Source organism: Ranitomeya variabilis, chromosome 1 (genome assembly GCF_051348905.1).
Source record: "Ranitomeya variabilis isolate aRanVar5 chromosome 1, aRanVar5.hap1, whole genome shotgun sequence".
In the NCBI taxonomy this organism is placed as follows: domain Eukaryota; kingdom Metazoa; phylum Chordata; class Amphibia; order Anura; family Dendrobatidae; genus Ranitomeya; species Ranitomeya variabilis.
Genome location: NC_135232.1, coordinates 640,357,334 through 640,384,903, shown reverse-complemented (window position 1 = coordinate 640,384,903; position 27,570 = coordinate 640,357,334). Strand labels below are relative to the sequence as shown.

The 27,570-nt window shown below is 40.9% G+C and overlaps 1 protein-coding gene across 12 annotated transcripts in view; it reads right to left on the bottom strand.

The window, feature by feature from the left end:
- NPAS3 (neuronal PAS domain protein 3) overlaps positions 1 to 27,570 on the bottom strand; it is a 616,056-nt gene that overhangs the window by 83,121 nt on the left and 505,365 nt on the right. For all 12 annotated transcript variants that reach the window (XM_077261116.1, XM_077261131.1, XM_077261123.1 and 9 more), the window contains one exon: positions 18,376 to 18,550. In XM_077261116.1, coding sequence (XP_077117231.1) covers positions 18,376 to 18,550 — 175 coding nt within the window. The remainder of the gene's footprint in view (positions 1 to 18,375; positions 18,551 to 27,570) is intronic.

The following is a 27,570-nucleotide window of genomic DNA, read 5'->3' as shown; positions in this document are numbered from 1 at the left end:
GGAATAACTAATTACAGTAAGTAAATTTCATTACAACTCTACATACATTATAGCACCTAAAACCTCTTTCTAAGAAGTGCTTTATATACATGTTAAAGGTAATTTATCTAGAATAATATGACTTTATTCACATCATGCACCAAGTAAGGTGTACTCAACTAGAAAAAAGTATTTAGATATATACTAAACATTTCTTACAAGTGCTTATGGGTTATATACTGTATATGCTAAAAGTATGAGTATACAGTACAGAGCAAAAGTTTGGACACACCTTCTCATTTAAAGATTATTCTGTATTTTCATGACTATGAAAATTGTACATTCACACTGAAGGCATCAAATCTATGAATTAACACGTGGAATTATATACTTAACAAAAAAGTGTGAAACAACTGAAATTATGTCTTATATTCTAGGTTCTTCAAAAGTAGCCACCTTTTGCTTTGATGATTGCTTTGCAAACTCTTGGCATTCTCTTGATGAGCTTCAAGAGGTAGTCACCGGGAATGGTTTTCACTTCACAGGTGTGCCCTGTCAGGTTTAATAAGTGGGATTTCTTGCCTTATAAATGGTGTTGGGACCATCAGTTGTGTTGTGCAGAAGTCTAGTGGATACACAGCTGATAGTCCTAGTGAATAGACTGTTAGAATTTGTATTATGGCAAGAAAAAAGCAGCTAAGTAAAGAAAAACGAGTGGCCATCATTTAAGAAATGAAGGTCAGTCCGAAAAATTGGGAAAACTTTGAAAGCGTCCCCAAGTGCAGAGGCAAAAACCATCAAGCGCTACAAAGAAACTGGCTCACATGAGGACCGCCCCAGGAAAGGAAGACCAAGAGTCACCTCTGCTTCTGAGGATAAGTTTATCCAAGTCACCAGCCTCAGAAATCGCTGGTTAACAGCAGCTTAGATTAGAGACCAGGTCAATGCCACACAGAGTTCTAGCAGCAGACACATCTCTACAACAACTGTTAAGAGGAGACTTTGTGCAGCAGGCCTTCATGGTAAAATAGCTGCTAGGAAACCACTGCTAAGGACAGGCAACAAGCAGAAGAGGCTTGTTTGGGATAAAGAACACATGGAATTGACATTAGACAAGTGGAGATCTGTACTTTGGTCTGATGAGTCCAAATTTGACTAAGTAGGAGAGTGATGGGACGCTACACCAGGTGAACTGGCCTTCACAGTCACCAGACCTGAAACCAATCGAGATGGTTTGGGGTGAGCTGGACCGCAGAGTGAAGGCAAAAGGGCAAACAAGTGCTAAGCATCTCTGGGAGCTCCTTCAAGATTGTTGGAAGACCATTTCCGGTGACTACCTCTTGAAGCTCATCAAGAGAATGCGAAGAGTGTGCAAAGCAGTCATCAAAGCAAAAGGTGGCTACTTTGAAGAACCTAGAATATAAGACATATTTTTAGTTGTTTCACACTTTTTTGTTAAGTAACTTTTGCTCTGTACTGTACATTCTCAAAGTGTACATTTTAATCCAAATAAAGGAAAAAAGATAAAAGATAAAGAAACTATGAAATAGATGCCTATTATGTGGCTTCTTATGGATCTATTTGTTTTCCTTTCCATTTTATATAGTATATGTGACATCTCCAGATAATTATAAATTCCTACATTGCTCTGTTTTTCCAATTGTACAGATCAATCATTGTTTGTAATATAATGTAATTATATAATGTAAAGTTATGCAGTTTTCTGAAACATATTTTAAAGGGAACCGGTCACCTGATCCGTTCTTCCCAAACCGCGGGCAGCCCGAATCAGAGCCTGGCTTCACCATTGACGCTAGGTATATTTTTCTCTGAAACGCCGGCACGGTGTTAGAAGATCTGCCAGCGCTGTTCCAGATTGACAAGTCTCACGGTGTGTATCAGAGTCTAACAACGGCACACAATTGTCAGGAGACCTGGTGGTGACAACACTGAAATGGAGCCGGTTTAGGAAGTATATGGTGTTCTTATTTTCAATTAGACACTTTTTCATTTATCCCCTTCACACAGTATGATGTATTCTTATGTCATGGCGTGACTCAGGAACGTTGCAGCGGACTCACTCCACACATAATATATGGCTGACATCTGCTTCTAACAGCAGCGATCAGTCACTGACAGCAGTGGTTTGCTGTGACAGTCGGGGGCCGTGCCCAGGTCCATGTGTCACGGGTGTGCCAGAGGCTGCAGACAGTTACACTGTATATAACTCCCAATTTGCTGTTGGAGTTGCGAGTGATATTTTCTATTTGCACTTGCCTGTTGAGGCTTGGAGCTGCAGCAGTCAGCTAGCATCTTCTTTGGAGTTTGAAGGACAACGGTGTTTCTCTCTGAGTCTACTCAAGCTCAAGCTAAGTGTCCCCTTGTTTTGTGTATCCTAGCTGTCTAGTGTTAGTGGGGTTTGACCAGACTCACCCCTTCCTTCCCTAAGCAGGGCTTACCGCTTTTACTGCTAGGGTCTGACCGGGACTAGGTATTCTGCTTGGCGATAGGCGCAGAACCTATTTAGGGTCTCTTAGGGCAGACGTTAGATCTGGCTAGGGGTCTTCACGCCCCACCTCCCTAGTGTTGGGCCCCGTTTACCCTTTGTATTGCACTTAGTCTGTCCTACACTGTGTGTGTGACATCATGCTTGTCATGTGATTTCTTCTATAATGTCCTGCCTGTGGCTGGGTGTCAGAGGAGACTGTGATTTTTACTACTGTAATTTTGCTGTATGCAGTACAAGCGATTAGACACATGCTCAAGTTCTGTCTGTATAAGGAATAACAAAATAAAACAGAAAAAAGGGGTAAAAACTGTAAGAAAAATATGTTTATGTATGTGCAAAATAAAGTTACGGCTATTTGGAAAAATAGAGGAAGAAAATGCTGCCCACTAGACGGGTGATAGACTGTGTCAATGTTACTGGCTGTCCATGCCTACAATTTTGAGCGATTTTTTGCAGAATGGAGCCATCATATGTACAATATCAGAGCTGTAATCTATGTGAAATCACTGCAGCATAAGTGACCGCTGATTTTCCAGCCATTGGATCAAATGGAAATAGGGACATTGATACTTTTTCAGTAACATAATAACGAACATTTACAATCCCCAAAATTAGGTATGCATATATTAAGCGCTTTCCATTAGAGAGATGAAAGATTCTTTCCAAGCACAATATTGTTTAGGCAAGCAACAAACACTGCCACTAGTGGGCGACATACTACATTGGAGAATGCATAGTGTTGAACTGCTGATGTCGCAGCCACTGTGAATGGAGACCGGAAAGTAAACTACAGACTTGTTTTTGGAGGGTTAACAAGAAACCATATACACATATTATATGTAAAATTAGAAAAATACCCACACAACTTTATTACACATTAATAGAACTGTATGAAAATATTAGTAATGCAGTCACCAAATATATTAGTAAGGACAACCACTACAACTTAAAGGGATTTTTTAGGATTCTAAATCCTAAGAACAGGGATTCACACATTTTTTTCAACTGGGGCTTGACTGCTAAAATGATGATGCTAGTGGTTAAATTCCATGGAAACATTAATGGGAATCTGTCAGCAGGTTTTTGCTATTTAATCTGAGCACAGCATGGGGTAGGGGCAGAGACTCGGATTCCAGCGATATGTCATTTATTAGGCTATGTGCTATTGTTTGCTCACAATGAATGTTTTAATAGCAGGAGATTATCACTGCTCTGCCTGGACCACACCTCCTGTGAGCCCTGGTCAGACCACACCCCATACTCCGATAAGCAGCTCACTGTCAATAGACTGTGAACATAGAAAGCCTGGTGGGGACGGAGTTAGCTTTCTAAGCTCTACTACATGCTACACCTAAGAACTTGTGCTGCTCTCAGATGAGGTAGCAAAAAACGGCTGACAGATTCCCTTTAAAGGGCTAATGTCAGTCTTAGTGATCTCTGGTAGTCCAACCCGAGGCACTCCACTGATCTCGAAAAGCGAGGTTCTGAAGACACCCGTGTGAAAGGAGAGATGATCAACCATGTGCACTGCTGCTCCATCCAATGTTATAGGAGTACAGAAGACCAACCGAGTGCAGTGCTCTGCTATCTCCAATGCTCCAACAAATTACCTTTATGTATAACTACAAGTCCCCATTGCCCTCCTCAATACTAGGTAACAAAGGTCTATCGAGAACCCCAAATACACCATTTCTGTACACTTATAGACACAATCTCACGGACAGAAAAACTAAAACATAGCATGAGTCTATGGATCACATAAAAGACACTGAATTTGAGACTTCCAAAAAAACAATCATGTGCATGAGGTCATATTTAAGGGGGGATTTTATTAAATACATATGGTGGATATTAGAACTGACTTTATTGATATAAACTAAGATCATTTATAATAATTGCCTTGATAAAATCGAGCCCTCTACTATGAATTGTGCCTTTGCTGCTCAGTGTCATGTTAGCAGGGTCAGATCTAAATGACCCCATGAAGCCTGGTCTGGGCCCAACGTGTCACTATTGGACTGTATCTAGTTATCAGATCAGAATGATATCGTCATAAAGGGGTTAATACTTTCTCCCAGAATGATCAATGCAGAAGTGCTATTTTAATGGGAAGCTACTTTGTGACAGTAACGGTAGCGCAGAGCCGTGGTGGCAGGAAATAGGTTAATAAGCAGTCTGCATGCACCAGCTCTGTGTAAATGCACTGCGTTGTGTGTGTATATTTCCTGGGGCTGTATCTTTTTGCCTTTCTTGTCTCTCTCTGTCTGCTCTCTCTCTGTCAGTACACCCAGTGGATTAACAGACTATTGAGGATTCTCTTTTAAAAGGAGCTCTTTTAAAAGGGTCAGATAAAGAGAGAGAGCGAGAGGGGAAGAGAGAGAGACTGTCAAAATGAGCCTTAGACAAAGATTTATTATAAACGATTTAAAGGGCTTAATGTATGTATCCCCAATGAGGCCTCGCAGCGATGAGAAGAGAGAGATGGATTGTGGAAGACGGCTGAGCGGAGGAGGGGGGCTGTTTCGCAGTTGCGCCCTCTAACACCCTTTTGCACACACATACACACAGCAGGAGCGAGGAAATGCATTCAATATTTCAAGACAGGAATTGTCCCCATGTCAGAGACATGTAGCTAATGAATGTGTTAAGGGACGGCTATATACACAATTCGAAAGATTTTTTTTTTTTTTTATTGGCCGGACTGTGTAAACTTCCCCAAGAAGAAAAGTTTATACAATATGTAATACCCTAATTGTACTCCTCTTTGGGGGATGAATCCATGGTACACATGAATCCAGGGCAAAGTAAGAGTTTACATTACTTTTTTTTCTATTTTCCATATCACCAAACATGTATAGAAAAAAAATATCAGAAATCTTGTTTCATTTTCCCCAATGGCCACCAAGCCTATTATCAGGCAAAAATGTTCTGTTCTTTTCATCAGCCACATGGACATAAGCAGAACGAGTCATTTTCACTTACTTTCATAAAAATATTTTCAGGGCATCCACTGAACTGGCCAAAGATAATTCTATAATATGGGGAGAGGATGAGCTGTAACCTTCATGTATAGTGAACAGGGATGAGCGGACCCCTGGAAGTTCAGGTTCTGACACCCGACCCAAACTTTATGCCAAAGCTGGGTTAGAGTACCAGAAATGCGCCTAAACTTGAATTAGAACCCCATTGAAAACAATGTGGAGACCCGAATATCTCTCTCTCTCTCTCCTGTCAGAATCAACATTTTCCATGGGATAACCGAATACAAAATACGGTATTTTTTGGACTATAAGATGCACTTTTTTCCTCCAAAAATGTGGAGAAAAATGAAGGGTGCGTCTTATAGTTCAGATGTACGGGCCGGCTCTGGCTGTGGTGGGTAGGTGGGGGAGCGGCATCGGCGGAGCAGCAGGTCACAGGTGGCTGGAGCCGGCGGCTTCGGCTAACTCTTGTGCCCACTGCTAAAGAGAAATGAAAATTCACTGCAATCCACGCCCATGGGTGAGGAGAGCAATGAATATTAATTTCTCTTTAATAGTGTCTTGGTATGATTGGCCCCAACCCTGGTCCTGGCATGCATGGCCCCATAAGAAAGCATAAACAAAAAAAACCCCAGAACATTACACTTACCTTGGCGACGCTCCCTCGCAGAGTCCTGCTCCATTGCCAGCAGCTGCTTTATGCTTATAAGCAGCGCATGGCAGGGATGTCATGCGCCGCTTGCAAGCCAAAGAGTAGATGCCAGAATACTCAATGCTCTGTACACCAGGACTGTGCAAGCAGAGAGCAGTGAGTATTTAATGCTCTTCAGTAGCGCACACAGTGTCAGCCGCCAGCTTCTTGCTGCTGCCAGTGGTCACGTGTGCCACTACTTAAGAGAAACCCCCAGAGAGGTGAATATTAACGTGACCACCAGCAGCTGCAGGAAGGCTCCGGCTGACACTGTGCGTGCTACTGAGGTGCAATGAATACTCAATGATCTCTGGTCGGACAGTCCCGGTGTGCAGAGCAATGAGTATTCCGGCAGCTGTGCTCTGCTTGTGAGCAGCGCATGATGTCATTGCCATGCGCTGCTTACAAGCTTATAGAAGATGCTGGCAATGGAGCAGGATGCTGCGAGGGAGCGCCTGAAAGGTAAGTGTAATGTTTTTTTTCTTTTAATGTTTTCTGATGAAGCCATGCATACTAGGATGGGGGTGGGGGCCAATTATAGGGATAAGGTCAAGCATACCAGGACCGGGATGGGAACTAATCATACCAGAATAGGGATGGGCCCCATGCATACTACGACGAGATGGGGGCCCTGCATACCAGGATAAGGATGGGGGCCATGCATATTTGGATGAGATGGGGGCCCTGCATACCAGGATAAGGATGGGGGCCATGCATACTAGGACGAGATGGGGGCCCTGCATACAAGGACAGGGATGGGACCATGCATACTAGGATAGGGATGAGGGCGATCATTCCTGCCAGGATAGGGATGAAGGGGCATGCATACCAGGGTAGGGATGAGGGAGAAATGCATACCAGGATAGGGATGAGGAATCCATGCATATCAAGATAAGGATGAGGGGGCCATGCATACCAGGGTAGCGATGAGGGGGCTATGTGTATCAGGATGGGGATGGGGGACCATATATACCAAGATAGGGGATATTAAGTACAGAATTGACCACATTTTTTGCTTCAAATTTTTTTCCCTAATTTACTCCTTTAAAACCTAGGTGCATCTTATGGTTCAATGCGTCTTATAGTCCGAAAAATACGGTACTCTCACAAATATGGGCGATGGACAACAAACATGATTGTTATTTTCCTAACAATTTAATTTAAAACCATGTTGCAGAGTTTAGACTACAAAATTAATTAATTAATATGAATTCAACCACAGGTAAGTCTAATTATTCATTACTCAGGTGTCCATCAGACAGTTGACTATTAAAGGATGTTACTTAAAGAAAACCCCTTCCCATTTCATGCCGTCAGCAAAGGCACCACAAGGAAGAGAAATGTCACAAGAAATGAGAAAGAAAATACTTTCTTTACACAAGAAAGGCGAGGGTTACAAGATCAGCAAATCATTACTTATCAGTCAGAATACTATAGCAAATGAGATCCAAAAATTTAACAAAGATAGAACTGCAATCATCTCACAGAGACATCCAAGCTGATCACGGAAATTAACAACTCAATAGTGCGTCTTCTGATGAGAAGGGTTGAAGAAAATTGACATGAAAGTTCACTGCAGTTAGCTAAAGAAGTAGGATGCCAAATCGGGAGCGAGTGCTTCCCATGACAAAATACAGAGTACACTGCAGAGAAATGGGTGTAATCCATGAAGGAAGTCCCAACTAGAGCCGATATAGAAAAAAAAACGCCTATTATTTGCCAGGGCTCATGGAAAATATGAAGACTACTGGGACTCTATACTCTGGAGTAATAAGACCAAGATAAATGTTTTTGAAAAAGATGCTGCCATCACTCCGTGCCCTTGGCAATGATGATGATTCAAATCACACATCTAAAGCTTCTATTGCATTTTTGAAGAACAGGGTGAAAGTGATTCAGCGGCCAAGTTTCTCCTGATCTGAACCCAACAGAACACCTATGGGGAATTCTGAAGAATTAGGCGTTAGGGGAGTATAACTTTGCTATTTTTAAATAAAAAAGTGAAAGTGTTTTTTTGTTTTATTTCAAACAAAAGACTTTATTCTGGCTGTGTCTTGATTTACCATGTAACTATAGGATTAGTAATGGATAGGAGTCTTACAGATGACTCTCCATTACTAAGCCTTGGGCTTGTTGTCACCGGACAATGCAAAGGTGACATCAACCCCACAAATATAAACCCCACTTGCCACCGCTACAGGGCATGTGGGAAGAGATGGACAAAGTGCCAGAATTGGTGCATCTAAATACCGTAATTATCTTGTATTAAGATATACCGTAACCTAGAATTCAGCTCTGAAGCCAACAAAATTGTGAATGTAGCTCTGGATTAAAATATTGGCTGTGACACAAAGAAGCTGGCTGTCAAAGTGGCAGAGCGTGCCTAGCCTACAGTGGCGGGGCATGCTTACAATGGCTGGGCATCATTACAGTAATGGGGCATGCTTACAGTGGTGGGGCATGCTTATAGTAATGGGGCGTGCTTTCAATGTCTGGGCATGCTTACAGTAATGGGGAGTGCTTACGGTGGTTGGGCATGCTTACAGTGGTGCAGCATGCTTACAGTGGCTGGGCAAGATTACACTAATCGGGAATGCTTACAGTGGCTGGGCATGCTTACAGTAATGGGGAATGCTTACAGTGGCTGGGCATGCTTACAAAAATGGGGAATGCTTACAGTCGCTGGGCATGCTTATAGTAATGGGGATTGCTTACAGTGGCTGGGCATGCTAACAGAAATGGTGATTGCTTACAGTGGCTGGGAATGCTTATAGTAATGGGGATTGCTTATAGTGGCTGTGCATGCTTACAGTATTGGGGATTGCTTACAGTGGCTGGGCATGCTTATAGAAATGATGATTGCTTACAGTGGCTGGGCATGCTTATAGTAATGGGGATTGCTTACAGTAATGGGGATTGCTTGCCGTGGCTGGGCATGCTTGCAGAAATGGTGATTGCTTACAGTGGCTGGGCATGCTTATAGTAATGGGGGTTGCTTACAGTGGCTGGGCATGGTGGCTGGGCATGCTTATAGTAATGGGGGTTGCTTACAGTGGCTGGGCATGATTACAGTAATGGGGATTGCTTACAGTGGCTGGGCATGCTTACAGTAATTTTATTTGTGCAAATTGTTCCATACTTAAAAGCTAACAAACACAGTTATTCTCACCCTCCCAAGATCCAGCACTGCCTCTCTACTGCCCTGAATGTGAAGTTGACAGAATGCAGCACATAACTGACCTCTGCTGCCAATCACTGACCTCAGTGGCTCATGCAGTCTACACTGCCATCATTACTGAGCCAAGTCATTGACTGCATATATCAGTTGCACTGAAGTGGTAACGTCAGCCTCCTGTTTGTCAACAAAGACCAGTGCCGCGGCGGCGAAGTAGTGCTGGAGCTAAGGAGGATTTGCATAACTCTGTTATTTACTTTCTATGTATGCAACCCTTTAGGCAAAGAAAATTGAATCCTGAATAGCCCATGTAACAAAAAAAAGGAAACCTAGTCTCCGTAAAGCTAAGGTTATCAAGGTACCCTAGGAGAAGACGACATGTGAGAAGACGACATCCATATTACATAGTTCTCCCAATATAACTGGTTCCCTAGCAAAGTCATTTATGTATCTTAATAATGTGCACAAGAAGTGAGTTCAGTAACTTAGGTGAGATCCCATCAATGTATGACACTTCCCTTAGGGAACTGGAGGGTTAAATTAAACTGATAGAGCAGTGAATTAACCTCCCCCTTGCCTTCCCTCAGCAATCCCAATGCGTTTTGGATGGTTTTATCCATTCTAACTATCAAAAGCTCCGATACCCGCCTGTCACGTCTAATCTTAAGAAAAAAAAAAGAAAAATTGAAAGGAACAAATTAATATGCAAATTTCATCAGCTTTGTAATAAAAATGTCCTTGGAAAAAATGCAGAATAAAAAAAAAAAGAAGAAGAGGAAGGAAAAAAAAAAAAGAAGGTACAGGACCCGTGAGGTTTGGGGTTTGAATTATCACGGCCTCTGGATCCGGGATGTTGTTCGGAGAGAGAAAGGCCCGTTAGGAAATCAGGGAGGAGATCTGACTTGGAAATAATTACGATAAAGAAAAAAGTGCGCATGCAGGCAGAATAAATGGTTCATCTCCTCACAAGGTCTCTGCTGCTTGCTATTCACCCAGAATTATCAGGATTCATTAAGGAGGGGGCCACATTTATGGACAATTCAGCTGCTGTATAGGGGGGAGGTTTTTTGTGGAAGGATTTGAGATTTCATGATAAGTTTATGAAACAACTTTTAGTTAGTTGCTGATTCGGGTTGAAGTCACTGCCTTGTGATCCCTATAATGCTGAAAATTTGGGACGACACATTCATGCACTAGATGTTAACGCCAGTTCGCATTTGTGTTAGGGTCCCTTGGGTTTTTATTGGTAAGGAAAGTGCTACTTATGTAAGGTAGAAGGTACTATACCTATAAGGGTCCTACTGTAAATTCCATACCTGGACCTGCAATCTAAATGCCAGTGGTGTCGATACTATGGTTAGAAAAATTCTATCTCTGAAACGCGTCGGTACCTTTTAAGCTGTACTAATAAACTAGTGAAGTTTTATATCCAAATGACTTGATACCTTGCTTTGTCTGCATCTCAAGCCAAGTAGGAGCTCTTACTTCGCGTGCCGAGGATCTTCACAGCCAATCTACCGATGGAGTGGGCGAACTTTGTGCGCATCAGATACCATAACCATATATAATGTGATCACAAGCACTGTGTGGCATTGCCTCTCTATAGTACTAGCTGATACAACACCTTTCTAAGAAAATGTCGTATTTTAATGCCACTGATACAAGTACTACCTGCATTCCTGATAGAAACGGACATATGCAAATCCGACAACAGCAGATGCTGGGAAGCAAGGTGTATGCAAACATGCAGATTTACTCACAGGTTTGCCGCTGTTAAACCCACAAACCCTGACATTTACCATACTGCAGGTGTGGTGAGGTTGATTTTAACTGCATAAACACCCTGTAAGTAGGCTGTCATATTTCTTGTCAGACGGGGCCTTTTCTCCGCCAGAGACTCGCTATCTCTCGTCTCTGTAATTGAATTGCTAGCGAGCCACAAGAGACAGCAGTACGCAGCGCTGTGGAAGAAGGAGAGAATGCTAGCGCGCAAGAAGGGAGGAGGGGAGGCAAAATGAAAACAAAATGGAAATGTATACGAGAGGGCGAGAAGAACAGCAAACGTAAATGTATAGGTGAAAAAGTAAATGAAGCAGGCCAGGTATGGGGTAGGAGATGGTAAATTAGTAGGATATCCAAATCGGTGTCATGTGCTCCAGGTGGGGTTAACGCATGCTAACTTGGGGTGGGTTTCATCCTGATCCACCACATGCAAGAGGGGTCCATGGCACAGCCAAATACAATACTGAAAGGCCTCCATGCCAAAACAACCAGGAACAAACAATTAGAAAGACAAGATCACCAGAAAGGAAATGTAGCAAAACAGATGGAGTGCAAGCAATGGTTAATGGTAACAATGTGTAGTAAGAATCTGCTATTATACCAGAATGAAATGAATTAAATTGAAAATCCAATTTTTGTATAAAGAGGAGAGATTAAAACTACAGAATGATTTAAAGGGGTGTACCGAGACCAAACTGTATTTCAATCTTAATAATCTAATCTCTTTTCTAATTCACTGCAATTAAAAAGTCCCTATCGTTTCCTCGCTATGCTAACTGCTTTTTTTTTTTTAACTTCTTCCTCTCTGATGCTTCATTTGAGAATCTTAGTGCATCCTGGGATACTCAAACGAGTCCTCATCGGGGGCAGAGGTTGGAGTCACTTGTACGCCAGGTACTCTTGCAATGTGCACTAACAGTGCACTCTATTGCTGGCTTGTCACTTTTCATCAGAGCCGGAGAGCGAGCGCATTGTCACTGTGCATATTGCACATTAACAAGAATCTACTGCGCAATGTCGGTGTTGATAATTGACGCATGCTCAGTGGAGCAAGGACTAGCCTAATAGAGACTTTTTGACTAAAGTATATTATAAAAGAAATTAGATCATGCCATATAGACACACAATTAGGATTAAAGTAAATTTTTATTTCAATTATACCAAAGTCTGCGCTATAAATACCCTTTCATCCAATTGCGAAAGAGAGAAAAATGTTTAATAGAAATAAAGGTTTTAAATATAACTAAGATCGAACATCATAAAAAAGTCACAGAATCTGTATAATAATACTCTAGACCAATGAAGAGTCCAAGAATATCCGGATGAAGCAATTGGTGCACAAAAGTCTTAAGTTTTGCAAAGTCACATATCAAACTGAAGAAAGTGCACAGTGCTGAAGTTACCTTTCCTTCACCTGCTAGAGGCGATGTTGACGTCACACAAGGTCCTGCCGGCTGATTGCTGCACTGCAGGTTTTGACCGCGAATTTACCACGCTTGCGCACCACCGGAGAGGAGGCCCAGGGAGCGTGTGTCATGGGCCGGGACAGCGCTCCCAAAGAAAATGTATTCCTGAGCTGCTACTATAATTTCTACGGAGGAGGACTTGAGTGGAAACCCTTTGATTCAGACTGCAACATCGCCTCTAGCAGGTGAAAGAAAGGTAACTTCAGCACTATGCACTTTCTTCAGTTTGATATGATATATGGACTCTTCATTGGTCTAGAGTATTATTATAAAGATTATGTTTATTTTTTTTTATGATGTTCGATCTTACAGTTATATTTTAAACTTTATTTCTATTAAACATTTTTTCTCTCTTTCTCAATTGGATGAAAGGGTATTTATAGCGCAGACTTTGGTATAATTGACTTTGGTTTATGACAACGTTGTGTTTGCAGCTAATATCCTTTTCTCATTGATTACACTTGCGCATACCTATAGATTTATGCTCCAAATTTTTATTTCAGGCCATCCGACCACAGACCATCACATGTACCTTGATGAGTAGCAAGTTGCATAAGTTAAATAAATACCGGTAGACATTTCCCATTCTTGCCAAATGTCACAATCATGGTTTCATTTGTCCACAGCGACTTCCTTTCATTCCTCAGGCAATAAGCAATTGGCAAAATGCAGCAGATTTATGGCAGACATTTCTGCGACATCTCCGCAATTCAAATGAATACGACAGGCACAGAAATTTCTGCTAAAAATCTGCCAAATTAATAACCCCTTAAAATTCTTTTCTGCTCAGTCCAGCAGAAAGAAAAGTCTTTATCATCTGCATAAAAAAAATCCAATAATCTGCATATTACACAAAGTCTCTAACTACTGAGGTACACCCTAAATCGTCACCACAATCTTACAATGATCATACAAGAAGTTTAGCTAATAAGTAATAAAAGATTTCATCCAATGATTTTTCGCTGTATTAACATCTATAAGACAATGGTAAATGTTCGTACTTTCTGTACATTTTTTTAGAATTTGAAGTATTAGAATTAGAAGTGTAAAATAATAGCCAAAAGGGGCAAACATTTAGTAGAAAATTGAATGCATATATAAATATGCGTGTATGTGTATATATATATATCTATCTATCTACACACACCGTATATATATACAGCTCTGGCAAAAATTAAGAGACCACTGCAAAATGTTCAGCTTGTCTGATTTTTCTCTTTATAGGTATATTTTTGAGTAAAATGTAAATTGTTCTTTTATTCTATAAACTTCTTGCAAATTGTCTCTGAAGTTCCAACCAATAAATTTTGTATATTTTTTTTTTTTTTGAAAAGGAGAAATGGTCAAAATTTAAAAAGCCCAGTGCTTTCAGACCTCAAATAATGTAAAGAAACAAGTTCATAATAATTTAGAGTCAACAATACTAATGTTTTAACTCAGGAAGAGTTAAGAAATCAATATTTTGTGGAATAACCATGATTTTTAATCACAGCTTTCATGCGTCTTGGCATGCTTTCCACCAATCTTTCACCCTGCTTATGGAGCAAAAATGTAAGCAGTTCTTCTTTGTTTGATGGCTTGTGACTAGTGTTGAGCGATACCGTCCGATACTTGAAAGTATCGGTATCGGATAGTATCGGCCGATACCCAAAAAGTATTGGATATCGCCGATACCGATACCCGATACCAATACAAGTCAATGGGACACCAAGTATCGGAAGGTATCCTGATGGTTCCCAGGGTCTGAAGGAGAGGAAACTCTCCTTCAGGCCCTGGGATCCATATTAATGTGTAAAATAAAGAATTAAAATAATAAATATTGATATACTCACCTCTCCGGAGGCCCCTGCACCTCACCGCTGTTAACCGGCAGCCTTCTTTGCTTAAAATGAGCGCGTTTAGGGCCTTCCATGACGTCACGGCTTCTGATTGGTCGCGTGCGCTCATGTGACCGCCACGCGACCAATCACAAGCCGTGACGTCATTCTCAGGTCCTAAATTCCTAGAATTAGGAATTTAGGACCTGAGAATGACGTCACGGCTTGTGATTGGTCGCGTGGCGGTCACATGAGCGCACACGACCAATCAGAAGCCGTGACGTCATGGAAGGTGCTGAACGCGCTCATTTTAAGCAAAGCAGGCTGCCGGTTACTACCAGGGCGCGCCAGAGGGTGAGTATATCCCTATTTTTTATTTTAATTCTTTATTTTTTACATGGATATGGATCCCAGGGCCTGAAGGAGAGTTTCCTCTCCTTCAGACCCTGGGAACCATACACTGGGAACTTCCGATTCCGATTCCCGATACCACAAAAGTATCGGATCTCGGTATCGGAATTCCGATACCGCAAGTATCGGCCGATACCCGATACTTGCGGTATTGGAATGCTCAACACTACTTGTGACTATCCATCATCCTCTTGATTACATTTCAGAGGTATTCAATGGGATTCAGGTCTGGAGATTGGGCTGGCCATGACAGGGTTTTGATGTGGTGGTCTCTTAATTTTTACCAGAGCAGTATACAGGGTGGGCCATTCATATGGATACACCTAAATAAAATGGGAATTGTTGGTGATATCAAATTCCTGTTTGTGGCATACTAGTACATGGGAGGGGGAAAACTTTTCAAGATGGGTGGTGACCATGGCGGCGATTTTGAAGTTGGCCATTTTGGATCCAACCTTATTTTTTTCAATGGGAAGAGGGTCATGTGACATCAAACTTATTGAGAATTTCACAAGAAAAACAATGGTGTGCTTGGTCTTAACGTAACTTTATTCTTTCCATGAGTTTCATGGCCTTTTATCTGCTTAATTGAGAATTACATAACGAAGGGATTGCCCACACCTGTCCATGAAATAGCCTTGGAGTCAATTGTCCAATTACTTTCGGTCCCTTTAAAAACAGGGTGGCACATGTTAAGGAGCTTAAACTCCTAAACCCTTCATCCAATTTTAATGTGGATACCCCCAAATGAAAGCTGAAAGTCTGAACTTCAACTGCATCTGAATTGTTTTGTTTAAAATTCATTGTGGTAATGTCTAGAACCAAAATTAGAAAAATGTTGTCTCTGTCCAAATATATATGGACCTAACTGTACATAATAAGTATTTGCATCCTTGCATAAGTATAAAAAGAGGAGGATAAAATAATATTAGTAACAAACTGTTGCATTGAAGCTAACAATGTAACGTGTCTGAATTTTATTTCCTTGGGTTAGGAAATCTGTAGAGAGTCTGGATAGGATTAGTAGGATAAGGCCCCTCTAAACATTAGTGAAAAAAAAGTTTAAACACACGGATTTCAGCTAAAAAAAATATATATTTACAATATTTCTCCAGAAAACTTGTGTAAGTTCTATCACAGCGTTACAAAAGCTAATAGCAGGCAAAGATTTCCTTTGCATTTCATACATACAGGCTTATTGTTCTAGACTGGAGTATGAAATGCCCGGGTCGAAATGTCATATTAGTGCTATGCAGTACTTTTCACATAACAACGCAGATTTTGGAACAGTAAGTATAGTCTAGTCTTAATGTAACAAATTAACAGCTATGACTTTATATATATGCTGAGATATGAATAAAGCAGTATGCAAACTGCAAAGATGCAGAGATTACAGTGAATGTAGTCTCCCAAGGAACATACAAACCGACACCTACTTTTATCAATAGTGCTGTAATACTGTTTGTATAAGCATTAAACTTCGGGAAGACATTTCAAGTCTCTCCGATATTGTAACTATTTCTGGAAAGTCATTTTACTCCATCCAAACATACCCGGAATTACAGTCCTGAAGATTTATATTCATTTCAGTTAGATATGCCGACAACAATACTATACATTCTGGATTAGTCCCATGACTAGCAAAGAGCATGTAGCAAGAGATGGGTGGGTTTTTTTTTTGCCTGAAAGAAGGATACCTCCACTTGTAAAGGAGCTAAACAAACAGAGGCTCAGAGGCCCCTCTCAATTCCAAAACACTGTCCCTTTTGTGCTCACATGCATAGTGAACAACAAGAAAAAAAGAGGTTTCCAACATTCCTCGAGAGGCTGATCCAAAGAGAATAAGCAGGAGGCAAAAAAAAAAAAACCTAGCAATGAAAAAGAGAAGAAAAAAACACAGAAAACCACAAACGTGGAACTTCAATTAATTTAAAGCTTCAATCAGTAAAGGATAAATCCGTCACAGATCTAATTACTAAGGCTCTCGGAAGGCCAGGGACAAGACGCCAATCTCGTGGCTGTTTGAACAGCGTGATGAACTGGGGAACGATGGATATCAAGTCATTTTGTTTAATTTATAAATGGATTTTCCCCTAATGCTTGAATTATCGTCAGAGCACAATGAAGGAGAGGGGGAACACAAGGCTATAGCTGATCCCCCGCTTCCGTTACCATTTTCTGGGATGGAAGCAATGAGCTCTAAGCTTATTTAGAGTATTTCACAGAAATGTCTGAGTCTTATCTTACAAAATTCCGTTGGCCATTTAAAGACTTGTACAATAGTAGTACTGGTAAAATCGAGGCACTCGCTATAAAAACTAATATGATGAGACCCTGTGGTGGGATTGACACAAATTATCCCCCCTTTCCACCTATCCCTTGGTCAACAATCATGCACCACTTTACACAACTGATGCCCAGTGCGGGTTCTAAGAGGGGTAGCATGACACCGGGCTTTAAAGACCACCCAAATCTACATCCCCACAATGAGTTTAGGTGAGTTTTTGATGTTGTAGATTTTCTGCACCTATTAAGTAAAATAGATTACTTGCATTTTTTCGGGAAAAAAAATCCTCACCAAAAACTCATAGTGGAAATGTAGCGAAAGTAAGTAAGAATCCTTGTAATGCTCCACCCTATCAGGCCCTGCACTGGGCATAAGACATGTTTTGGCTGGTGTGCTTTTTTAATTAACTAACTGGACTTGAGTGTTAAATGATAAATCCCAAAATACTTCAGCCACAAAACTAAAAATCTTGCAAACATTTTGACTGTAGCGCAGTCAGCATTTAACAAAACAAATCTACGGCCTTAAAAGGGAACCTGTCAGCAGTTTTGGCCGATACAAGATGCGGCCATCACCTTTCAGGGCTGATATACTGTACAAAATTCTATAATGCTGTATATAAGCCCCCAACCCTACCTGGAAGAACTGAAAAATAACTTTTATTATACTCACCTGGGGCGGTCCAGTCCGATGGGTGCCGCTGGTCTTGGTCTGGCACCTTCCATCTTCTTATGATCACCCCCTTCCTGCTTGCTTCTTGTGGATGATACGACTCTGCATCATCCACACAGGCTCCCCGACAACGTGCTCCTGTGCAGGTGTACTTCTCTGCCCTGTTGAGGGCAGAGCAAAGTACTGCAGTGCGCAGGTGCCAGAAAAGGTCAAAGAGCCGCGGCACCTGCGCACTGCACTTATTTGCTCTGCGCAGGAGCACGATGTAGGAGAGCCTGTGTGGATGATGCAGGGACGCGTCATCCACAAGAAGCAAGAAGGAGGGCGGCGATCATAAGAAGATGGGAGGTGCCGGATCAAGACCAGCAACACCCATCGGACCAGGACCGCCCCGCAGGTGAATATAATAAAACTTATTTTTCAGTTCTTCCAGGTAGGGTTGGGGGCAGATATACAGCATTATAGAATGCTGTATCTAAGCCCTGAAAGTTGATGGCCGTATCTTATATCGGCCAAAATTGCTTTAAGACCCATCTACATGGGAAGGTAATCTGTCCAAAATGAGCACTGATCAGCCTCATGTTTGTAACCATTAGTAAACTCACCTGGCTCTGGGGTCTCAGACTGTGAGGATGACGAAGCTGAGCTAGCTCCATCATCGTTGGCACTCTGTGAGAGAAGTCCACGTCCTGGTGGAAGTTTCATGCCAAGTTGCTCTGCTGTCTCCACGTGGTCCCCTGGATGAACATAGTCAAACATACTGCTCCCTGTCAACTCCACCTGCAAATAATAATGAAATATTTTACAAAATTAATTACATTTTGAAAAATTACTATTGAAAATGTAAAATTTTTATGAATGAAAATTAGTTCTCCGTCAGATGTACTGTATGTAAGGCATCCATCAGCTACTTCACTTATATGACGCAAGTGTAGCTCATTGCGGTAGCTTTGTTGCAAGTCTAAAATTGCGAAAGTAGATTAATTTTGCAGACTATGTCTATATTTACATAATTTTGGATAAAGCCTAGTTATATAAGACATAACAAAAAACAGAAGACAAATTTGAAATGCGTTGTATTACAATCCAATGCAATTTACAATAATGAGTCTACTAATGTGGCCCAAGTGCGATTAAAACCTTAGCAACTAGCGAATTATACCTCTGTCAGAATATCCAATGTATAGTACTGTTTGGAATATTTAAAAAAAAAAAAAAAAAGGTTTTTCAATTCAACAAAGAGAATTGAAAGCAAAAATTCTTTATTGTGACTTAATTAAAATCATTCAAAATTACTGACGCGTTTTGAATCTCAACTCTTAATTGTAGATGTCTACTAAGAGTCAGCTAGATTCGAAACGCGCTATTCTAATGAAAAAACAAGAAAAATTAGACAGAATATAAGTTGGTATGCAAGCAACATGTAGATTTTTGTGCACAGTACAAACAAGTGCTTGGACCCCCTTTTCTTGAGCTGGACATTGCATTTATATAGTTTCCTGTGGCTGGGTGCCCACAGTCGGGTCTCAGTCCTGCTCTGCCCTTATTCACATTGAGGTGATTTTTGACACGTTAAAAATGTAATATTAGAGACAATATAGAACTGTCCTGATTTGGGTACACCTTGACGTGGTGAGATTACTTTTACAATTTTTGGGATCAAAAACAGTGTTTATGAAGTACCCTATCTTATTTATAAGTACTATTACATTTTACTAACCTACAGAAGGGTATTTGCTCATTTTGTTTCCATCTGAGGTTTTGTACCATTTTTTAGGAAGTCATAAGACAGAATTTTTACTTTTAAATCGCTTTGCTGGATTTAAAAAAAAAATTTCCATTACTTCGAACAAAATTGCTCGATACTTCACAAGCTCAGCAGAGTGGATTGCCCAGGGACCAGATTGAACAACAGACCTATATTTGATGAGTGAGCTGTATCCATAGGCTTCCTTATATTACTAGTCAGTGGAATATACCTGGATAGGTTATATATGGTCTATAGGTTAGGGTGCTTTCACACTGCGTTCTGTGCCCCCATTGGGGCATATAAATCCAAACTGAAGAAAAGGACAGCGCCACATCAGACAGTGAAAAGCAGCTCACATATTTATTCTGCCTCCTGCGGCAACGTTTCGGTCCGAAGACCTTTGTCTTGGATTTGGATGTTCTATCTGGGATGGACCCCCTGGTGAGGACGTGCGCCCTGATGTCCATAGAGACTATATAATTATAGGGTGCGGCTTTACTGCCTTTTTTGTAACTCCCATTGGGGCATATGTCTGATATCTGATGCTAAACGGGGTTCAGATGCATGCGCCAATGGGGCCATAGACTGTAATGGTGATGGCAGAGCGAACGTGCTCTATGCCGTTCCCATTTTTTTTGGGAGTTTTTAGGCCTACAGGAGGCGGACCCTCAGATGTAGTCTACTATGTCTCAGTGTCCACCTCCTGTAAGCATACACTCCTGTCACCATTATAGTTTATGGCACTGTCGGCGCATGCATCCCGTTTTGCGGGGTATTTTGGATGTATGCACAACAGGGACACAGAACGCAATGAGAAAGCACCCTTACATATCAGATGCATTGGTTAAAGCTCTTTTTATATTGTCACTGAAGATTAACTATAGTGACACCCAAAGAAAACATAGAGACTGTTCACATGAGGACACATAGTAAGAAATGTCTGGTGTATTAAGAAATCAGAATGACGGTCCTTGCACTTCTCCACTATCCTGTTATTCGCTCTGTATGTTTCTCCACTTGGCTCGTAGTTATTAATTTACAGAATCAACGCTGGGAACAGCTTTTGTGATCTCATATTAAATTTCCCCCTGAATCCGCCCCGTGGCAAAAATTACTCACATCGTTAAAAAATATTTAATTAGGCTGCAGTTTATAGCGGGCTCACCAGGGAGATGCCAGAATTAATGTGATTTGCATGAATTCCAGGGCCTTTTTCCTGGCGGAGAAGAGTTGGGAATTTGTTTTTTTTATCGAGGTCGCTGACACAGACAAGGACGGAGGCTTCTGAAACGCGCAGAGACACCAGAGAGCGAATCCCACTGCAAGCGGGGGCTTAGACAACAGATTACGGGCTTCATCCCACCTGACTCTCCTCTTCACCTTTTATATATTGCTCTGCTTAATACAGCATAAAAAAAATAACATCTTGTGGGAATATTTAACCTCATGCTCCATTTTTAAAAATCAGCCATGATGAGAGCAGAAGAAATGATTAGCTGCAGCTATGACCTTGCTCTACTCACGACGTTCGTATGATCCTTCTTTGCTTCTGCCTTTAATTACGGTGCTACAGTAGTCTTAAAGCTGGTCAACCTTTTCTAATCTTGTCTGTAACAAGGGAACCAGTCTGTACAATGCTACTGGGTTAGTCTTCCATCTATAGAAAATGGAAATATCTGCCCTTATGGCTGACGCGTGATTTGCGAACGGTGGCAGCGTCAACCTCTTCTTTCTTACCAACGCCAATCCTATCCTGTAGACAATGTCATCAAGATTCACATTTTTCTAGACTTGAAGCTTTTTTTTTCCCGTCAGGGCTGTAATAATTTCTCTCGAACAGATAATAAAGAATAAAAAAAATCCATGGACAAAAGGCAAACAGGAAACACAATCAAGATTGTTCTTTTATTTCTTTAAACAGGCAATTAATGGCAAAGGAGAAATCGCAGAGAACACGTGATCAAAGTACCCTCCGCCGATTGGTAAGGGATACAGGGGTTGCTTAGCAACCGGTAATGGAATAATTGAAGGAATATTCCTTCATCTGCTAGACAGGTTTGGAAATTGATAGATTAAAACACAGGTTATGTATAAACATACAGCGCAATGAAGTATCCAATCTATCCGTTTTATATGGAGAAGCTTCCACGTGGCATCGGTTTAAAGGAAACGGCAATTTTAGTCTAACGGTAAAATTCATCAGTTCCTATGTAGCTCGCCATTATCCGCATGTTTAATATAGAGGTTTTGTTTTTATGGTCTGTAGAATAGAAAAGGCCAGTGTAAGCTTGCAGGAGACAGGAAAAGAAGATGTAAGAGGAAAGAATAGCAAAAAGATCAATCAAAGAGATAACAAACAATATATAGCTTTACCGTCAAAATATATATATAAAAAAATGGAATAGATGTAAAGGCGTAAAAAATGATTATGGAAGATGTCTTCAAGGTCACAGAGTTGTAAAATGTTATCTCGTTGTAGATCTTCCACTTCAGTGGCTACTTTCTTTAACAGGAGCCAGAATCTCCTCCTCCTCACTGAGGTGTCAGGAGGAAAAGGCTTGGAACGCAACCAAAAGGAAACATGCATATTTCAGAAGTGCGGTTTCATTAGAAACCTCTTGTTGGAGAGATGATTTATACCTGAGAGGGACGGAACTTGGAACTCGGACAAAGCCATCACGGGATGTCAGAGGATGGCACTAGCCATCCTTCACCCAGGATGGACAGTGACATATGAGAGGACCTGCCTATGACAAGGGGATTTAACGCTCAGTGACAGTCACCTTACACCCCTTCCTTCAAATTAAGCTCTATATTGCCACAAACACAAAAGTATATGTGGCCCTCAAGAAGAGATGACATGGTCTGCTGTAAAGAAGAAGTAAAATACAAATATTGGCAAAAGTTGACAAGTTCCAAAACATAAGTAGATAGTGACAACTGGCCAAAAATAAATGTATCCTGGTGAATAAGCGATGTTTGGTTGTGGTCCAAACTCGTAACTCAGGTGAGGCTGTTATTTCATATCAGATTTGACATTTTTTAGTACCTGTGCCTAAACTTTACAGATTATCGTATGCACGCATAATAACGGCATGGATGGAGATCATGCAGAGTAATCCGACGACGCTGATCCTCCGCTGTGCAGGGGTTAAACTGCTGCGGGATGCTGGCGGAGCCTCTGTAGGCTGCATCTATTGACTCTCTTCCCGCAGACGTTTAGTAATCCGCGCTGACTGTTTGTCTTAATATTGCTCTCCGTTTTGCAGTACAGGGGAATTATGCAGTTTAGATGTCTGTATATTAAAAAAGGATTTAATTAAATCTGGTGCCTTGAACACCCCCCAGCACACGCAGATTCAGGCTATAATGACAAATTTACTTCCTATTTATTACCATGCACAGGGGACCTGCTAGCTGCCTCCTCCCGCTCCTAACTTTCCAAAATTCACATTCTCTGCATATTACCATAATATTCATTATCCCAACAAGGCATAAAATGTGACTTCCCACGAGTGCAATACCTAATTCCTCAAAAAGAGACAAAGATAGCAACATAATCATTGAATTACAACTTTTTACATCTGTTCATTTTGTCGGAATATAAATTCCGTTGTTCGGCAAGAAACTGGGAGAGATTGGAAGCCCCATATAGTGGGAACAGTTGCAAACCATCCTTGTAACAACAGTTTATGGTTTTATTAGCAGCAATTATCTCTATTGTTGTGTTGGTACATGATTCATTTAAGAGAATGTGTGCCTTTTGTTATTACAGAAGTGTCAATATATTCTAGCATATGACCTGCGTAAAGGCCCATTTAGAAATGCAGACCGCAGCGGTTGAAGAGCCACTGATAGGCTACATGCAAGACAGCAGTCGTTTCATGGCCTGTTCAGACAGCCAGACGCCACTTCCATGTGCACAGAACGATCGTTAATACAATCGTTCTGTGCACATCGAACAACAGGTTATTGGCAGCACATGTGCTGCCGATAACAATATGCTGCCAATAACAAAGATTTTTAAGCTTGCTTTAATAAAATCATCTCACCTGACGAACAAGCAACGCTTACTAACCTGATTAGACAGGTTTATGATCATTTCCCAATTATCAGCCTCTCTAGCTGGACCCTAAAATGATCCAAATCTTTCAAAGTCCGGAGCTTTAGACAAATATCAATTTTGCTGTTAGTTCTGATTTGTGGCTTTCCTCTCTTGTATGTACTATATAATGCTTTTGTACATATGGATTCTAAACTTGTATTCAACGTGACTGCAAAAGTTTCAGGAATAACAAAAACAGATTTATTAAACTACCGTCAAGATTTTTTTTTCCGGTAGAAAGTGGATCCGCACCAGGACAAGTAACTTTTGGATCCGCTCTTTCCATAAGCCCCATAGACTCGAATGGAAAGCAATATAACCACCCCTCTACAGTGTTGTCTGTAAAGTCATGGTGCACTTTTATATAGTTTACATTCTGGTGCCCTTTCTCTGGGCCAATCATATCAGACCTGTTCATGAGGAGAGATAACAAGAACCAATCACACAACACAAACTAATTTAAGCTGTTGCTGAGCCCCCAGTCAGATTAACCCCTGATAAACTGTGCTCTGATTAATACACTGCCAGGTCTGTGACATCATGCAACCACAAGCTTATGCCAGCTGTGTGGTTTTCCATGCCAGTCGAGATGTGGAACGGTGTAGAGGAAAGTTCTGTGGCTCACTAAATTCTATGCTGACAAGCGCCCTTAAAGACTAATACATATATAGGTGCCTATACATTGCAGATTGCAGTTGAATGAATACTTTCTTGACTTCTTCCTTCACACATTCTTTCTCCATTTGGCTGACAGAGATGAAGGGGAGAAAGATGCTACCAGACAACTCTGTGGACCACTCATTTCCTGGCAGAAAAAAGGAAGGACCATTGATATCGGATTTGCCATCGACTTGCTCAATCCTTCTATATGACAACACTGACAACACTTTAATTAGTTTTGCCAAAATCGACGGCTTCTGCCCTTTTTAAAATATATATGGAGCTTTAGAGGCACCGAGTTCTGCCGTAGTACCCACTGAGTGACCCACTAAAACATGCAGGAGCTACGCAATCCTTCTCAGGCAATCAACAGAAAGGAAGATATCGACAAAATCCACTGTGGACTCTTTTATAGACCCCTGAAGAAAAGTTTGTAGTGGCATAAAAAATAAAGATATTTAAAAAAGTTTTACAACACAATCTAATAGATGCTCTTATCAATGTCAGCGCCAAATCTATCCATTTATCTATTTACATATATAGTGATAGATAATAGCGTGATACATAGATAGAATAATAGATAGATAATAGATTATAGATAGATGATTGATGGATAGGTAATAGACAGATAATAGATACAATGCTAGACAGATAGATAAATAGATGATAAAGAATTAGATAGATAGATAGAGGACGCCTCCACGTAAAGAGGCCTTAGGGCATCTATTAGGTGGTGTAACAAAACGGAAACTTTTAACTGCACGATCTATATATATATTTTTCGTTTTTTTCACTTTTTTTTTCTAAAGATGAAAAAAAAGAGTTTCCTTACTAGTAATTTTCACAGAATGACTCAGGCAGCTAACAATACACTGTAGCAGAGCATTATGTTAATAGTGATACATTAGTGTGTACAGTTGTCTATGTAAAAGTATATGTTCAGACATAAATCTATAGTAAAATGCTTCCCCATATGGCAGATGTATTGTACGGCGTGCTACGATGGATGATATATGTGTGTACAGAGCTGTCTCTGGCTGGCAGTCTCACTGTTTGTTTTCACATGCTGAGCTGGGTATAATATTCTCGGCTTGAATCTTTATTACCCATCTGGCACAGGCCGCGCGGAGTATCATTCATTCCATTTACACAAACAAATATCAGGGCTGAGTATTCCCCGCACAGGGGCTGAGGCCGCCACACCTTATAGGTTACACTGATAGCCGGCCAGGCTTCGGTCAGGGCATTACTATTTCTGCTATATATAGACAGATCTTTGAAAATATACATTTAATTTTGTGATTTACAGCATCACAGAAAATGATGGTGGTGCACAAATCAATAGTAATAACCGGAGCATTGCAATGACAATAAAACAAATCAATCAAATAGCACCAGAAAATGATACTTTTAACAGGTCAAAGGGTCTTCAATTTAACAGAAAGAATTTGCACAGAAATATCTGGGTGCGTACATGCGACTCTGATGAGACATCGCTGAGCGACCATAGGACAGTATTGAGAATGTCTAATGTGGAAACATAAGTGATCCAAAATCATAGGTTGGTGACAAGAGATGGTAAAAAAAAAGAGAATAACTGGAATCAGAGTGAATAATTAACTTATCATGGGTATATGGTTACAGAAACTAGTTTAAAGAACCCAATTAATAGATGGGCACATTGTTTACCATGTGGGTGCCCACCAACTCGAGAAAAGAAGTTATACAAATCCATTTAGTCTTTGAAAAGGCAACAATTCTTACTGTCGCTCTGATTCATTCTTGTCTGGACTACTGAAACTATCTTTTGATCGGTCTCTCTCTCACCAGACCTTCTCCTCTCCAACCTGTCGTGAATGCAGCTGCCAGGGAGGTATTTTTGCCCAGCTGCTGCAACGATGCCTCCACCTTGTACCAGTCATTGCACTTGTTACTAGTGATGAGTGAGTATACTCGTTGCTGGGGTTTTCCCAAGCACGCTCGGGTGATCTCCGAGTATTTGTGAGTGTTCGGAGATTAAGTTTTCATCGCCATAGCTTAATGATTTACAGCTACTAGCCAGCTTGATTACATGTGGGGATTCCCTAGCAACCAGGCGACCCCCACATGTACTCAGCCTGGGTAGTAGCTGTAAATCATTCAGCTGAGGCGATAAAAACTTAATCTCCGAACACTAACAAATACTCGCTGATCACCCGAGCAACGAGTACACTCGCTCATCACTACTGGCTACCCATCTGCTACAGAATACAATACAAACTGATCTTTCCCCCCCATAAAGCTCTTCATCCTTCTGCACCACCCTACATTTCCTCCCTCATCTCTGTCTATCACCCTACTCGTGCGTTCCACTCCGCAACTGATCCAAGACTAACATTTTCCATCTTCAAGACTTCTCTCGTGCCGCGCCAGTTCCCTTTAATGCACTACCCTGGATGATCCAATTAATACCTAGCCCCCACATTTTAAACATATCTCTTTAGACAGGACTATCGCCTCAATTCACTAATGTTCCCTCTTTCTAAATTTTCCCCAGAATTTGGTCCCTCGTATTCATCGGTCTTCACATCCTCCATGCACCCAGAATGGTTGAAGATGACGAGGAAAAAGCTAATATATTAAACACCTTCTTCTCCATGGTATTCACAGTGGAAAATGATATGCTAGGTGAAATGCCAAGAGATAAAGAAAACCCTATATTAACCCCTTAAGCCCCGAAGGTGGTTTGCACGTTAATGACCGGGCCAATTTTTACAATTCTGACCACTGTCCCTTTATGAGGTTATAACTCTGGAACGCTTCAACGGATCTTGGCGATTTTGACATTGTTTTCTCGTGAGATATTGTACTTCATATTAGTGGTAAAATTTATTCGATATAACTTGTGTTTATTTGTGAAAAAAACGGAAATTTGGCAAAAATTTAGAAAATTTCACAATTTTCCAACTTTGAATTATTATGCCCTTAAATCACAGAGATACGTCACGCAAAATACTTAATAAGTAACATTTCCCACATGTCTACTTTACATCAGCACAATTTTGGAACCAACATTTTTTTTGTTAGGGAGTTATAAGGGTTAAAAGTTGACCAGCAATTTCTCATTTTTACAACACCATTATTTTTTAGGGACCACATCTCATTTGAAGTCATTTTGAGGGGTCTATATGATAGAAAATACCCAAGTGTGACACCATTCTAAAAACTGCACCCCTCAAGGTGCTCAAAACCACATTCAAGAAGTTTATTAACCCTTCAGGTGTTTCACAGGAATTTTTGGAATGT